The sequence below is a fragment of the Tachyglossus aculeatus genome, chromosome 15, assembly GCF_015852505.1.
Source record: "Tachyglossus aculeatus isolate mTacAcu1 chromosome 15, mTacAcu1.pri, whole genome shotgun sequence".
Lineage (NCBI taxonomy): Eukaryota > Metazoa > Chordata > Mammalia > Monotremata > Tachyglossidae > Tachyglossus > Tachyglossus aculeatus.
Window position 1 is genome coordinate 6,731,267 of NC_052080.1, and position 16,471 is coordinate 6,747,737.

General features: G+C 42.9%; 1 protein-coding gene across 1 annotated transcript; it reads right to left on the minus strand.

The window, feature by feature from the left end:
* Nucleotides 1-87: 87 nt before the first annotated feature.
* On the minus strand, nt 88-14,835 carry ZRSR2 (zinc finger CCCH-type, RNA binding motif and serine/arginine rich 2). The gene is made up of 11 exons (XM_038757043.1): nt 14,772-14,835; nt 12,887-12,966; nt 10,822-10,900; nt 9,338-9,446; nt 8,991-9,077; nt 6,481-6,519; nt 5,359-5,477; nt 3,720-3,933; nt 2,619-2,674; nt 2,290-2,399; nt 88-1,874 (listed from the first exon to the last, which is right to left on the minus strand). Exons 1-11 carry the CDS (start codon nt 14,810-14,812, stop codon nt 1,405-1,407), a joined length of 1,404 nt encoding a protein of 467 aa, XP_038612971.1. The 5' UTR covers nt 14,813-14,835; the 3' UTR covers nt 88-1,404.
* Nucleotides 14,836-16,471: the final 1,636 nt, after the last annotated feature.

The following is a 16,471-nucleotide window of genomic DNA, read 5'->3' on the forward strand; positions in this document are numbered from 1 at the left end:
TATATTTACCTACTGTAAGTTTTCAGCCAGCAGATGCGATTATGCCAGAGAAACTGACGAGCATGAATAACAAATGAAGAGTTCTTATTAAAGTGTCAATGGTCTTTCTGGCTTTATTAAAAATACAACACGTAGAACTGACGTCCCCTGCAACTCTGTACAACTTTACAAAATAAATATTAACTGTACACCTCAATTTTCCACTCTGCAGCGGAACAGTTCCACGTGTTGAGTGGGAGCATGGCATCGGACATCATTCCATCAGATCCCCCCAAAAACCTACACTGTCCCTGAAGCGGCCCCTCATGCCCTTTTGTGATCCACATTCATCTTTAGCGGCTTGTGTACACAATGGGACTTGAATGGACTTGGCTACTGTACTGTCTGAAGAATTGCTTTCACTGGAGAGCGTGTGCCACCGGCTCAAAATATCTGACTTAATCATCTCTTTGGCCCGAGCTTCTTTCTTAGGAGTTTTAGACTTAAAAGCTGGCCTAGGGCAAGAGCAGTAGTAAATCCCAGGCCTGGGAGCACTGCCCATTTTCAGAATATTACAATTCATCTTGGAACACCAAAATTATGTACCTCCAAAAGTCTCGCCTGGCAAAGTTATTTGCAACCATTTTCAAACTAACGCAATGATATTCCACTAGGAAAAGGGAAACTATTACACATTATTTCTGGGTCTTGCAGTAGTTGGACCCAGATTGATGACTCAAAACATTCTCAAAGAGTAATTGATAGTAGTGGAATGTTTTTGCAACTACTTTCTATTCTGCATTCAAAATAATGGATATTAGTGACGGAATCTCTGATAATGTTGTTTAGATACAGCTTATGTCACCTAACCTCTGGCAGGCATTTTTTAAGTGTTTCCCCGGATTTAGACTACCCTGAGACCTAAGCTTCCGGCCAGGGGAAGTTTACCAGAGGGATACAAGGCAGCCCCTGGTATGAGAATGCTCTTCCCAAAGCAGCCTTGCTTCTTCACAGCCGGTAGCACTGATAGAATATCCTCCCAAGGACAATTATAAGCCGCAGTGCAATCCTATCCTTCACCATGCTTCTCCCTCTTCTGCTCTAGTCAACTGTAAGATATCACCGCTCCTTCAAGGAGTATATTCAACAGCCAATGAAATTGATACAATTTATTTCTTAAGCCCAAATGCAGTTCCGACCCCACACGTGCCGCCTCGGTAAAGCCAGCGCGGAACAGACCTCTGTCGTTCAGATCCTGTGACGTGCCGCCCACCTTTGGGTCCACAATAATCTGAGGATTTTCCCTATTCTGGGGGATCTGACTACTAGTTTGAGGTTTTTACTGTGTGGGTGGTAAAGGCTTTTTAGCAGCCCAGGAAGATTAAAAAGTGGTGACAAAGAATTCTGTGCAAATACAAGAGGTTTTTACTTGGATTTGGGACTCTGCGGGTTCCTCTCTCTGCTGGCTGACCTCCTCCTGTCCCGACTCCTGGACCTGGAAGGGCTCCTGCTCTGGCTCCTCCGGCTTCTGCTGCGGCTGCGATCCCTCTTTCTCCCTCTGCTGTGCGAACTTCTCTTGTCGCTGCTTCTCGAGGAGCTCTTATGATACTTGCTACTACTCCTGTGGCTGCTGCGCTTCTTTCTCTCCGACTCCCCGTTTCTTTTATAAGAATAATCGGGACTGGGGCTGCGTCTTCTCCGTGACCTTCCGTGATAGTCTTCGTAATGGCTCGGCCGGTCCCTCCTCTCCGAGCTCCTGCCAAAGGATTGACTAGTCCGGTCCGGGGACATGTGGATGTCTCGGTTAGCTTCCCAGAATTCATTGTTGGGATTTCTGAACACATGAAGAAAGTTACAGTGCTTCCCCCTGGGGCACTTTTGCCTTTCAAATAAACCTAGAAAAGAAACAACTTTTAAAAATCACTTATTTTGGACTACCTTCTTGATTTTGACATTTTCATCAGAAAAGATTTAGGTTACAGATCTGTTCAAGAGGGGCTAGATGAAATTCTAGAATGTTTCCATTACAAATACAAGTGTGGGTCCTCAATACCCAGCTGACAAGCGATAATCGCTTTTCAAATTGTGGGTATTCAAATAGTTAAAATGATCTACAATTAAAAAAAGTTTAAAGGCGATTCGCAAGATACTTAAACCCCTTGAGATTTTCCAGATTCCCTTTTCAATTCTGCTTTTTCTAAGTAAAAGTAAAATCTGGTCACTGATAGCCAAGTAGAATTCTGGTATTTCCTTTTTTTAAACTTTCTCTGGAGGGCACTGGTTCGTGTCTGCAGGGATTCACTTTCATACCACAAATAGCCATTTTCCAGCGGGTCACTGGGCAGAATTCACACTGAAGCTGTCGTCCGGCATACCATCTTCCATTGAAGAGAGAGAAGGCTTCCTGACACTCTTCTTCCCTTTAAATGTAAACGAAAGTAATTTACACAAAAGACTTTGGAGGTATCCCACCCAAAATGGTAAGTGTGGCCAAAATTTGGCAAGGTGACTTTTCAAATCCACTATCACTGTAACGGATGACCTAAATTTCCACAGCAAAAACTTTTTTTTTTTTCCAATTTGATCAATAAAACTTTAGAACTTACGGTTTTAAAATAGCTAAACTGGAGAATACTTACGACTGATATTGAACATACACATTGCCCCGTAGATGAGGCTCAAAGTTGCAGCTGACCTAAGGAAAAAGGCATCAAAACATTTACTAGCATCAAAAAATTTAGGAAATGATAACAGAGTTATATCTACCTGTTCCAATTTACTTCTCATCCTGAGGTATCAAAATGCAGGATGCTTCTCCACACCTTAATTATACTGAACTGAAATAAATACTCCCTGATTTACTGCACCTGCAGTTGCAGAAATACTTTAGCATTGTTATAAGGCCAGTTTACAGTGCTGGGACTTTCTAGTTTATAATCTAGACACAATAATGCCAGTACGTAAAAGGAAATTACGTACAGTTTTCCTTAATATGACACACTTAGGAATTAAGCAGCACTGATTTTTTTTCCCAACAGTGCAAGTACCTAGTTTTCCCACCCACATTTGCCCTCTTGCTCAGAGGCTGCTTTGGTCTGGACTTTCCTGCTCCTGTAGTCATCCTGCCAAGACACCCCAAATCCTCATTTCTTAGACTCCTTCAGGCTCCGGCTCCTCTGGAGTCAAAGAGTATCCACAGGAAGAAGAGTTCTAGCAGGTAAACCCATTGTGTGGAGGAACAATCCGGGGCATATGAAGGGCAACGGTACTAGGGTAAGCAGGGATAGGAGAGCTGTAGTGTGAAGAGCCAAAAAGAGTAATATTTGTCAAGTGATCCCTTCACATTCCCATCCTTCACGCCTCTTAACATGTCCAGAACAGAACTCCCCTGTAACAGCTCCTTCTTTGAGAGACCACTGAACTGGCACAGTAGGTGAGCGTCAGGATCTAAAACAGGGTCCAAGTTTCCCTTTTCTCCACCGCTCCCCCAAGTTTATGGTCGGGGAACAAAGACCTTCTCTGACCTGGAGACCAAGCTACAGAAGGTTAAGGGGCAAGCTTGGCCCTGCTCCAAATCCTGGTGGGACCAAAGGGGCTGCACGTTTCGCTGGGTTTGTTTCCAAGACGCAAACTACTTCTTCTCAGGGCGGGGAACACAAGGTCCTTTCCCTAATGGCTCCATCTCGCCCCTTGCACCTCCTCTCTGCCCTGAGGCTACCATCCTCACCCCCAACACCTACCTTGAACTGAATAACCTTTCCCACATTCTTGAATTCAGGAAGCACATCCTCATAGAAGTCTAGGAATTGTTGATATATTTCTTCCTCACTGTACTCCAGACTTGCATCGGTGTCATAGTCATCCCTCCTGCACTGCTCCATTCCAAATGTTATAAACATACTTCTGATGAGGAGTGTTGGGCTCAATGTTGGGTAGTTATGCTTACGGGAACACCTGAACATGAGGAAAATACCACTCTTTAACCCAATAACCTTTAACACACCGTCAGCTCATTATGGACAGGGAACGTTACCCGCTAACTTTGTTGTGCTGTACCCTCTCAAGTGCTTAGTTCAGTGCTCTGTACACGGTAACTGCTCAATAAATACCACTGACTGATTGTTTTGTTTAAACTACTCTCAAAGGACAGTGCTTTTACCCCTCAATTCACGGCTGGAATGTGAACATGAAATTTCACCGAAAGTGGAAATTGCTCATTCTGTGCCCGCAGAGGGTATAAGTAACCCAGCCGCCACATCAATAGCTGGCGGGGAGACAGCCAAGAGAAAGCTCATCGATCAATCACAAGTATTAATTGAGCTTATGCGTACTGTACAAGAGTATTAGAGACAATCCCTGCCTTCAAGGAGTTTAATAGGAGAGAGCAAAAGAGCAGCAGGGCTTAGTGGATAGAGCCTGGGCCCGGGAGTCCGAAGGACCTGGGTTCTAATCCCGGCTCTGCCACTTTTCTGCTATGTGACCTTGGGCAAGTCACATAACTTCTCTGGGCCTCAGTTTCCTCACCTGTAAAATGGGAATTACGACTGTGAGCCCCACATGGGACAACCTGATTACCTTGAATCTACCCTAGTGCTTAGAACAGTGCTTGGCACATAGTAAGCGCTTAACAAATACCGTCATTTATTCATTTTATTTACCCCAGTTCTTAGAACAGTGCTTGGCACATAGTAAGCTCTTAAAAAGTACCATTATTATTAATCAAAGGCCATTAGAGGAGAAAGGTAGAAAGATGCAAAAATATACACGCTACAGCTGCTGACATAAAAATGGAAGGACTGTAAGTTAATATAAATGACAAAGAGGAACTGCATGCAATGCAATGAGAAGTAATGCAAAAGCCTGGTGCAAGGAGCGTGGGATGGGGAGTCCAGAGACTTGGTACTAGAATCAAAAACAGTCCCATTTCTTTCACTGGTGAGCTACATGATCTTGGGCAGGTCACAGAACTGTTCTGGGCTTTGTTGCCACCTCTGTGAAACAAGGAGGCAATGTGCTCTCCCTACCTCTTAGATTTTTGAGCCCCGAGTGAGGAAAGGGATCCTAAACAATCTGATTACCTTCTATTTACTCCATACAGTTTCACATATTATTTGGTTCAAATACCATACCACAGTGAATAGCATAATTAAGAAACTCTATATGTATGAGAGTCTTATCTTTAAAACTATAATCATAAAAATCTTATACTCCATACAGTTTCACATATTATTTGGTTCAAATACCATACCACAGTGAATAGCATAATTAAGAAACTCTATATGTATGAGAGTCTTATCTTTAAAACTATAATCATAAAAATCTTATGCTGGAAGCATTTCAACCCCTAACTGACACCCCCCAAAACTAATTACCAATTACCTGTCTCCAAATCTGCAAGCTCCTGTTTTGATGTAGAATGGACAATTAGCTCGATCTTTCTCCGTTATCCGTACATCTGCTGGTGGTTCTGGATTATGCCACGTGACTCCGTTTTCCAGCTATGTAGAAACACCATTAAATAAAAGAAATATCTACTAAAATACCTTGATGTGAAATGCCCACATTTTTACTGAAGACAAAGCCAATGCATTTAAAGTGAATAAATACATATTTGAGAATAACAGCACGCCACTGGTATTCTTCTGTGCTTTGTTAATATAATAGGCAGTTTTCTATGAAGATGTTCCCAGACACATTTGTTTCCGTCTCTGTGGTGACCAGACATTTCCCCAACTGCCCGAGTGATCAAATGTCACCAGTTTTTTTATTATTTTGATCAGAATATGTTCTCCTCACAGTATTGTGAAGAATTCATTTCCATTTTACTTACCCCTCAAAGACCTCGCTCATATAAATGAGCCCGACTGCAACCTTGAAATTCTTGCTCCATCTCTGAACTGAGATTTACTTCACAATAATAAATTAAACTATAAAATGGCCAGAAAATGGTTGTCCTAAGACAAGCTAACCATATTCAAAATATTAGCATTGGCTGAACAAAGACCCAGAAACCAGCTTTGTGGCCGGCTTTTTGACTTCATAATAAAGTAGCAGAGTTAATCCAAGTCACTGGAAATGATTAAAATCCCCCCAACAATCCAGATGGTGATTCATTCATTCAATCATATGTACTGAGTGCTTACTGTGTGCAGAACACTGTACGAAGTTCTTGGAAAGTACAATTCAGCAACAGAGACAATCCCTACCCAGTAACTGACTCACAGCCTAGTCGTATAAGGTGATCATCATGCATCTCCCATAAAAGTATAGAATAATTTGCTTTGGCAATATAGACAATACGGCTGGTGCCTGAATAAGAGCAGGTTATTCAGTGATGTTATTCAGGCACTAGCCACATTCTCTTTATAAATTATTTGCCAGGACTGTTTCCAATCCCAGACCAAAAGGGCAAATTCAGGAACAGAGAAAATGGGTTATTAAAGTTTTCTAAATGGAAACCTGAAGGGATTTCAAGTACTTCATTCAAAGGTTTGAATTTACCTGACTTTCAGCCTGATCCAGCATCTTCTGTACAGCTTCCTATAAATGGTGTAAACACAGGACTAGTGAAAACCCTGAAGTCAGGAAACGCATATCTGGTTTCTCCAGTTAAGAACCTCAGTTGCGACATTTTCTGACCTTTCAGTCCAAAACCCCTTGATGATTCTTACAGCCTTTTAAAATATTAACTTTTCACTACCGTACTATATCCTGGGAAAGCATACCTCTGAGACAACTGATACTTGGGGTGGCCGATACAAAGGGTATCTTTACTTTACGTTTCAAAGACTATAGTCACAAGAAACAATTTTCTTTATACTACTCAAGCTTTTATTTTGAAGATCTGGCCAAACACACTACCGGTCCTCTTAGAAGAGATGAATTGTTCTTAATGAGCACTAAAAGGACCTTGTCAGAATAAAAGAAAGCCCTGAGAACAATTAAGCTGTGATCCAAACATTAGTAATGCAGGTTAATTAGTGCGAGAACTCTTGATTTTCATAACTAAGGTATATGAAGCTTCTATGCTAATGCTACAGATCTCTATTATCCTGAGACACTTGAAACGGGTTTTTAATCAACTCAGGCCAGAGATTTCCAATACTTGCAGGTATTGCTGAAAATGATTTAATTAAAAACTGTAACTATGCTGGAGTGGAAAGCTAGTTCAAACTAAATTCTTAAAAACATTCCAACTAAATTACTCACTTCTACTTTTCCTACCTCTCCTTAATACAGCTCTCCTTCGACCTATGCCATGCTTTGCTTTCCTCATCCATCTTATTTTCAACAATTCCTTCTGTACAAACAACTGACTTCATTTAAATCCACTCCTTCCCCTCTTGACCTTTCGTTTCAAAGCAGAAGTCTTTAAAAGATGTCCCAGTTCCTTGCCTGTCTCCAAATGGTCCTGAATCAAGCACACATTTCTTTTAGATAAAGGATGAATGCAATTTCCTAAAGAAACATGCCAGCACCCAAGTCTCTAGCTTCCCGCTAGTATAAGAAATAAAAAATCTGAGCTGGTTCTGGGGGAGAAAAAAAAGAAACGATTTCCTGTTTCCTAAAGGGAAAGTATCTGATTCTGTAGATACCAGGCTCGCATTATTAACTGCTTCCTTACTTATTTTGTCCTTCCCAGCCTCCTTTGATTTCTTTTTCTTCTTAAAGCACCTCTGCATTCACTTCCACCCTCACCCAAGAGCAAGAGGATAAATGGGCACAATTTTAAGCAATTTCACTCAGCTAATACTTCATGGGCTGACTGTAGAGGAGTCCAGGGACAATCGCCTATTGTCAGGGCCCATATGAATCCTTCAGGTGGACCATCAGTCTCTTTGCCTTCATACTTTTAGAAGAGAAGAATAAATACTGTTCTACTTGCTAGTACTCTGCTCAAGCACACATACCTCAAGGAGATTTCAAAAGTGCTAATTCCCAGTATTGTACAATGAATTTAAAATCCACCATAAGGTCAGTCTTAATATTTAGTTGCATATTTAATAAACAACACTGATAGTAACAGCGTGTTTCGGCTTCCTGTGTTTAAACTGTATTCTGTACTTCTAGCGTATGATATATTGCTGTGTGCCCTTGTCATGTAACACAACATTACTAATGGTAAAAAGGACTATCCCAAACCAGAACTTACATCACAAGATCTATGCTTTTAATTTTTACTCCCTTCTGTGATCTAATCAAAAACCTACTCAGTGACCAAAAAAATTCAAAATTCTCTGTCCTGTCCTAACCCGAGGATTAGTAATTTAATTTGACAGCTTTAACAGCCACTGTGTAGACTGAAGATGCCCTATGACATGGTGCTTACTGTCTTCGAAGAGCAAAAGATTTTAGATATCCTTTTCCCTCACCCTCTAATAGCTGGCCAGCCCTGCTATTAAGTCTTCTGAATTTCATCATACAAGCACAATCTAGCAACAACTGCACATCATTCCCACCCAGCAAGTTACATAAAAAGATACATCCTGATGAACCAGTCAAGGAAAGGTGAGCTGTGACTTCTTTTGAATAAACACACTGTTAAGGAACAGCAGTAAATTATCCACGTCAATGGGGAAAAAAAATCCTGAAAGATCATATTATGCACATTCAAAACTTTTTTCAAAGCAAATGCTCTCAGGAGACAACTAGAATAGCCCAGAAATACACTCAATTGTAAAGCAACTCATGGTTTACAAGAAAATACTATCTGTGACTCAATTAAATCCAAATAATTTTAGATAAAACAACACAAAAGCAAATAGATTCTTATGGGCTACATATGTTGTAATTCTAGTCAAATTATTACCCCTAGGTACACTAATACCCAATATACATCCAGTACAAACTGGGGGTGAGGTGGTGGGGGAGGACTGTTAACTTCTAAGTTTATGAAGGTAACAAATCTGAATTTGACTTGGGAGATCCATTCCTGATGCCGATCACACAATACATCAGGTATTATTATAAGAGGATACGCAGCGCGTTTATCCTCCAAGGGCAGGAATCACCTCTCTGTCTCTCTTCTTCTGTAGTTTCTGTTCCTCTTCCTCTCTCTCTTTTCTTTGCTGTTCTTCCCATTCTTCCTTGATTCTTCTCTTTGAAACAAAAAAAAAAAATGGGACACACGTAAGCGTTTTACAGAGATGTTTCCCCAGGTGGAACGTTCATAACGAGGTTGACAAATAAAAAGGAAATCACGACATTTACATAAAATGAAATGAGATCTAGATTATCCGGGTAAAATGTGCATCTTGTCAGAGGTCAAAAATTTTGATTTCAAAGGTTTCAAGCCCCAAATACCCTGAATTTTGGTTTACAATGAGAAAACAAAATTGGTAATGGATTAGTACTGCACCTCCTCTTCTTCTTGACGTCTTTTTGCTGCCTCCTCTTTCTCCTTCTTCAGCCTGAATTCCTCTTGAGCCTTCTGTTCCCTCAGCAACCACTCTTCATGTAATTTTTGCCTACCAAATAATCAGATACTCAGAAAACCAACAGAAATAGCTGCTGCCCTTGAGATTTCTTACCTTCAAGATGTGCCAAAATATTTATTCGGTCTCCCCCATTAAATAATAAGCAATTTGAGGGCAAGGATCTTGTCGTTTCACTCTATTGGATAGTGCTTAGTACTTTGCTTCCAAAGTCCTTGGCACAGTGGTCTGCACATGCAGGTACACAATAAATACCACTGATTGATTGTGTTTATAATAAAAGCACAGTATTATTTCAGGCCTCGAGACCCTTTCCAATGACTGAAGGGAAGGCTGAATATCACAAGCCAGGAGATCCTGGACACCCTGCAGCCTGGAGAGCGGCAAATGGCTTTCTTTGTTTCTGGCTTATCGGCTTCATCTTGCTCTTTTGGCTATGAATTAATGAGGAATACTATATAAACCCAAAATGCAGAAGTTCTTTAGAATCCAAAGTATTTAATACTGTTTCCAAAATCTGAATATTTAGGAAAACTGAGAAGGAAGGCATACAAGAGAAACCAGCATCCTGTTACTGCCCCTGAGGTGGCGTAAGGTCTCAGGGCAGGGGCAGGCCAATTAGGCCGTGTCCAGAGCCGCTGGCAACTGAGGACATGAGTTGGGCGCCCTTGGACCCTGGAAACCCCACTGCATAGTGAGAAACTTCAAATATGCGAGAAGCAGCATGACTCAGTGGAAAGATCCGGGGCTTGGGAGTCAGAAGTCATGGGTTCTAATCCCGGCTCCAATACCTGTCAGCTGTGTGACTTTGGGGAAGTCACTTCACTTCTCTGTGCCTCAGTTCCCTCATCTGTAAACTGGGGATTAAGATTGTGAGCCCCATGTGGGACAACCTGATCACCTGGTATCTACCCCAGCAGTTAGAACAGCGAGTGCTTGGCACATAGTAAGCGCTTAACAAGTACCATCATTATTATTATTATATCACCTATCTACATGTTCAGCTATCAGAAAAAAACAACAAAAAAGGGCTGATAGTGACACATGCTGTGTTGTCCTTTACATGGTTGTTTATAAAACCTTTCAAATTTAATAATCTGCTTCTGCTTACAGATACCAAAAGTATTATGGTGTCCTTTCTCACTCAATGTACTTGCAAGATTTCAATTTGTAATTTCAAACAGTAGCTATTGAATGAAAACTATTTAAAACAGTTCCCTCTTTTAAACACCTGTAAGTTCCTGTTCTAGACTGTAAACTCATTGTGGGCAAGGACTGTGTCTACTAACTCTGTTTTATTGTACTCTCTCAATCGTTTAGTACAGTGCTTTGCACACAGGAAGCACTCAATAAATATGATTAACTGAAATGGTTTATACTGGCTTTAAAATTTCAGAAGAATGATGACCTTTCAGCTTCTAATTGTTTCTCTTCTTCCAGTTCTTCATCTTCAACCACGGAATTTTCCTCATCTTTTTCTGCAAAGCCTGAGGAAGGTAGATATGATTTATTCATGACTAACAAGAGTATGATTTTTTTCCCCCTGAACTTTATATAGCAATTCAGAAAACAGGAGACATGGATTTATGAATTTTCATGAATAAGGGAATGGCAAAACTTTTTAAGGTAGCTTTTAACTGTATGCCCCGCTCCCAAACACTCAAATTTGATTTTGAGAGATAAATGCACGATAATGCTTAATTTCTCACATTCAACATGACTTACTAAAGTGGTTCTCAAGAGAAAATGCTACTGTGGCTGCACCCTTTCAAAAATTAGGCTAATAATGAAAAATTAGAAGAAACCTCATGAAACACTTGTAGAATTTTAAAAACACTCATTTCCCTCTGTTCTTATGGTTACATGGACATCTGCTTTAAGATTACCTTTCAGGACATGTCTTTTACTTTCATTGTATGCTCCCTAAATGTTTTTGTACAGTGATCTGCACACAGTCGGGGCTCTGTAAATACCTGATGATTAGGATGTTCAGATACTTTTAACGTCAGCAGGAAACTTTAGTTTTCTATTAAGTTTTTTGTGAAACATTCATGATTCTTCTTTTACCTCCTCTCATCTTTCATATTTTTTCCATTTCTTTTGTCCCTGTTGTTTCTCTCTCCACCTCTCTAGTCGCTTCTTTCCTTTTGAGCTACTACATTTTTTCTCTGCCCCCTCACCTTTCCTTCCACATGTTCCACTGCCTTCTTCCCACTGATAGCCATATTTTTGTCCCATACGTCATCTTAACTCCCTCTCTAACTTCTTCCCTCAAGACTCCTTACCCAGCCTGGCCTGTAGCACAACTTCTGACTCTTTTGGATGCTGGGAGGTTCTAACTGTTGGGCTCTGGACTGAAAAACATCCTGAAATAATGTACTGTACCTCTTATGGCCTTGATTATTATCCCTTTCTCCTTAGAAAGTTTTGTTATTCTTATTGTGTTCAGCTTATGACACGTGACTGTCACCAACCTCCTCTCCCTCATGGACCAGGTACGGGCCTACTCCACGGAGATGGTGGCCTCTATAAGTTTGTTGTGCTGGGCTCCCGACCTAACTCTTCCCGTCTTTGACAGGACTGAGTGTTTCCGGTCAGGGCTGGAAAGACTCAAAATGGTAGCTTTCTGGTCTCTTGGTTCCTTGGAATTTGTCCTCCCCAGGATCCATCCCCACTGAGATCCTGGCCCATTTTTTTCTCCCATGCTCAAAATGAAGAGTTGCCACTGATGGAGCCAAAGCCCGTTGTCTGCATTATCATCCTTATTCTTTGGCCCCAGAGCTTAGTACGAAGCTTTATAAACACTACTCGTCCAACAAATATTCCTGAATGGATGAATCTACAACAGTTAATAAACAGTGGTTTATCATATTTTGGCATTATCTGCATTCAGAAGCCCCAGTCAGAGACTTTTAAGGAACACTTGCTGCTCCAAATAGCCTGACCCTAATTCTTCATAGGCCTCCTGACTTTTGTCATATTTGTGTAACACTGAATAAAATAACAGTATTCTGTCCCCACCCCATGGTGTTTTATTGGGCATATTGTACTCATCACCTTGGAGGAAGCACCCTTGGGAGAAGCAGCATGGCCTAGTGGCAAGAGTATGGCCTTGGGAGTCAGAGGTCATGGGTTCTAATCCCAGCTCCGCCACTTGTCTGCTGTGTGCCTTTGGGCAAGTCATTTAACTTCTCTGTGCCTCACTTACCTCACCTGTAAAAATGGGGATTAAGAATGTGAACCTCATTTGGGACAGGGACTGTCTCCAACCTGATTGTCCTGTATGTACCTCAGCACTTGGAACATTACTTGGCACGTAGTAAGCGCTTAACAAATACCATGATTATTATTATTACCCCTTCTTCTCCTTCTCACGACACACAGTGCTCTGCACAGTAAGCGCTCAATAAATACAATTGAATGAATGAATGAATGACTGCCAAGCTTCCTGGGGCAATTCCATGCCTAATTACCTGAGTCCCTGAGCCTAGCGAGTTCCTGTCGCCGTTTCTTTCGTTTCTCCTTCTTCAGGGCGGCTCGGTACTTTCTGTGGCTGCAAGACAAAGCATGGTCACCGACCTTAAACTGATGATGAAAACTGATAAAGAGAATCAGTGTGACTTAGTGGAAAGAACACAAGCTTGGGAGTCAGAGGATGTGGGTTCTAATCCTGGCGCTGCCACTTGTCTGCTGTGTGACCTTGGGTGGGCCACTTTACTTCTCTGTGCCTCAGTTACCTCAACTGTAAAATGGGGATTAAGACTGTGACCCCCATGTGGGACAATGGGGATTAAGACTGTGACCCCCATGTGGGACAATCTACCTTGTATCTACCCCAGTGCTTAGACCAGTACTTGGCACATAAGGAAGCAGTGTGGCGTAGTGGCTAGATGACAGGCCTGGGAGTCAGAAGGTCATGAATTCTAATCCCTGCTCCATCACTTGTCTGCTGTGTGACCTCAGGCAAGTCACTTCACTTCTCTGTGCCTCAGTTCCCTCATGTGTAAAATGGGGATTGAGACTGTGAGCCCCACGGGGGACAACCTGATTACTCCATACCCCACGGCAGTGCTTTGCACAGAGTAAGTGCTTAACAAATACCATCATTATGATGATGATGGTGTCCATCCTGTCACCCGGGGTAGGGGCTCGAATGAGGGGGCTGATTGGGATGGTCGGTGCTGCATTGACAGTTGGGACATAGCGTAGAATTCATTCCATGTGCAAAGTACCGTTCTAAGCGCTGGGGGGTGGGATACAGGGTGGTCAGGTTGTCCCATGTGGGGCTCACTTTCTTAATCCCCATTTTACAGATGAGAAAACTGAGGCACGGAGAATAATGGCATGTGTTAAGCTTTTAATTGAAGCAGCGTGGCTCAGTGGAAAGAGCCCGGGCTTTGGAGCCCGGGCTTTCAAGGCCCTGCTGAGAGCTCACCTCCTCCAGGAGGCCTTCCCAGACTGAGCCCCTTCCTTCCTCTCCCCCTCGTCCCCCTCTCCATCCCCCCATCTTACCTCCTTCCCTTCCCCACAGCACCTGTATATATGTATATATGGTTGTACATATTTATTACTCTACTTATTTATTTATTTATTTATTTATTTTACTTGTACATTTCTATCCTATTTATTTTATTTTGTTGGTATGTTTGGTTCTGTTCTCTGTCTCCCCCTTTTAGACTGTGAGCCCACTGTTGGGTAGGGACTGTCTCTATGTGTTGCCAATTTGTACTTCCCAAGCGCTTAGTACAGTGCTCTGCACATAGTAAGCGCTCAGTAAATACGATTGATTGATTGATTGATTGAGTCGGAGGTCATGGGTTCGAATCCCTGCTCCGCCACTTGTCAGCCGGGTGACTCTGGGCAAGTCACTTCACTTCTCTGGGCCTCAGTTCCCTCATCTGTCAAATGGGGATGAAGACGGTGAGCCCCACGCGGGACAACCCGATCACCTTGTATCCCCCCTCGGCGCTTAGAACAGTGCTCGGCACATAGTAAGCGCTTAACAAGTACCGTCATTATTAATATTATTGCTATTATCCCCCCCAGCGCCTGGAACAGTGCTTTGCACATAGTAAGCGCTTAACCAATACCATCATTATTATTATTATTACGACGGAATGAATGAGTGAATGACTCCCCCCCCGCCCCGCCCCCCGCCTCCGTCCCCGTGAGGAGAAGGGGCGCGCATGCGCGCGCGGGAAAGGCGGAATCGGGGTGTGTGTGTGTGTGTGTGTGTGTGTGTGTGTGTGTGTGTGTGTGTGTGTGTGTGTGTGTGTGTTGGGGGGGGCCCACCCCCGAAGCCTGACCGGCCTCGTGCCCTCCCTCCGAGCTTCCCCTCCGTCCCCGCCCGGGGCTTGCCTCGGTTTCTCCGGTAACTGCCTCCCCTCGGGCGCCGCCATCTTGCCCGGCCCCGCCCGCCCAGCGCGGCCGGAAGGGGCGGGGCCAACAGAAGCCGCCCGCCCATTGGCTCCCTCCCGGAAGCGGAGGGGAGCGCGCGCGCGTGCGCGCGAGGCGGGGGAGGGAGCGAGACGCACGACGGTTGGCGCATGCGCGCGCCGAATCCGGCCACTCGGGTCCGAACGCGGTTGGGAGGGTGGAGTCGTGTCACCCATCATGCATCGGGATCTAATAATAATAATCGTAATAACGATAATAATAATGATGATTATGAAGGGATTTATTAAGCAATTAAGAGAAGCATAGTGGCTCAGTGGAAAGAGCCCGGGCCTGACCTGGGTTCTAATCCCGACTCCCCCAACTGTCAGATGGGTGACTTTTGGGCAAGTCACTTCACTTCTCTGGGCCTCAGTTCCCTCATCTGTAAAATGGGGATGAAGACTGGGAGCCCCCCGGGGGACAACCTGACACCATGTACCCTTTCCAGCGCTTAGAACAGTGTTTTGCACATAGCAATCACTTAATAAATGTCATTATTATTATTCTAATCCCGGCTCCACCGATTATCATCTGGGAGACTTTGGGCAAGTCACTTCACTTCTCTGGGCCTCAGTTCCCTCATCTGTAAAATGGGGATGAAGACTGTGAACCCCTCGTGGGACAACCTCATCACCTTGTAACCTCCCCAGCTCTTAAAACAGTGGTTGACACATAGTAAGTGCTTAATAAATGCCATTATTATTATTATTATTATTAAGCCCCCCTCTTTTCCTCAGCTCCCCCTCACCCCCACCTCGCCCCAACTTGCTCCCTTTGCTCTACTCAGACCCCGGGCTGGGGAGTCAGAGGCCCTGGGTTCTAATGTGACTCTGCCACTTGTCTGTTGTGTGACCTTGGGCAAGTCACTTCACTTCTCTAGGCCTCAGTTCCCTCATCTGTAAAATGGGGATGAAGCCTGTGCACCCCCCGTGGGACAACCTGATTACCCTGTATCTACCCCTGTGCTTAGAACAGTGCTTGGCACATAATAAGCGCTTAACAAATACCATCATTATTACCACCCTCCCTCCCTGTCCCACAGCAGTTGTGTATATATGTACATATCTATAATTCTATTTAGATATTATAAATATAATGTTAATACATAATCTATATACACTATAATCTATATATAATATAATTATATATACAGTACAATATATTCATGCCTGTTTCACTTGTTCTGATGTATATTTAGATCTCTAATTCTATTTATTTAGCTTGAGGCTGCTGATGCCTGTTTACTTGTTTTGATGTCTGTTTCCCCCCTCCTAGACTGTGAGCCCTTTGTGGGCAGGGATTGTCTGTTGCTGAACTGTACTTTCCAAGCGCTTAGTACAGTGCTCTGCACATAGTAAGCGCTCAATAAATACGATTGAATGAATGAATGAATGATGTACACATTGGATATTTTTGAGTGCTCATGGTGCATGATGCTATACAGGGTGTTCTATTTAAAACACAGATTTAAATTAGTAAACATATTACTGTTCCGTCTGGCTACAGAACATCTTTTTCACCAGAGGGCCCAGTGAATATTCTGTAGCTGATGAGCAATATTAAGTGACCTCCAGACATTAAGGGAATTAACTGTAGAACTGACATGAATTCACCAACTATAA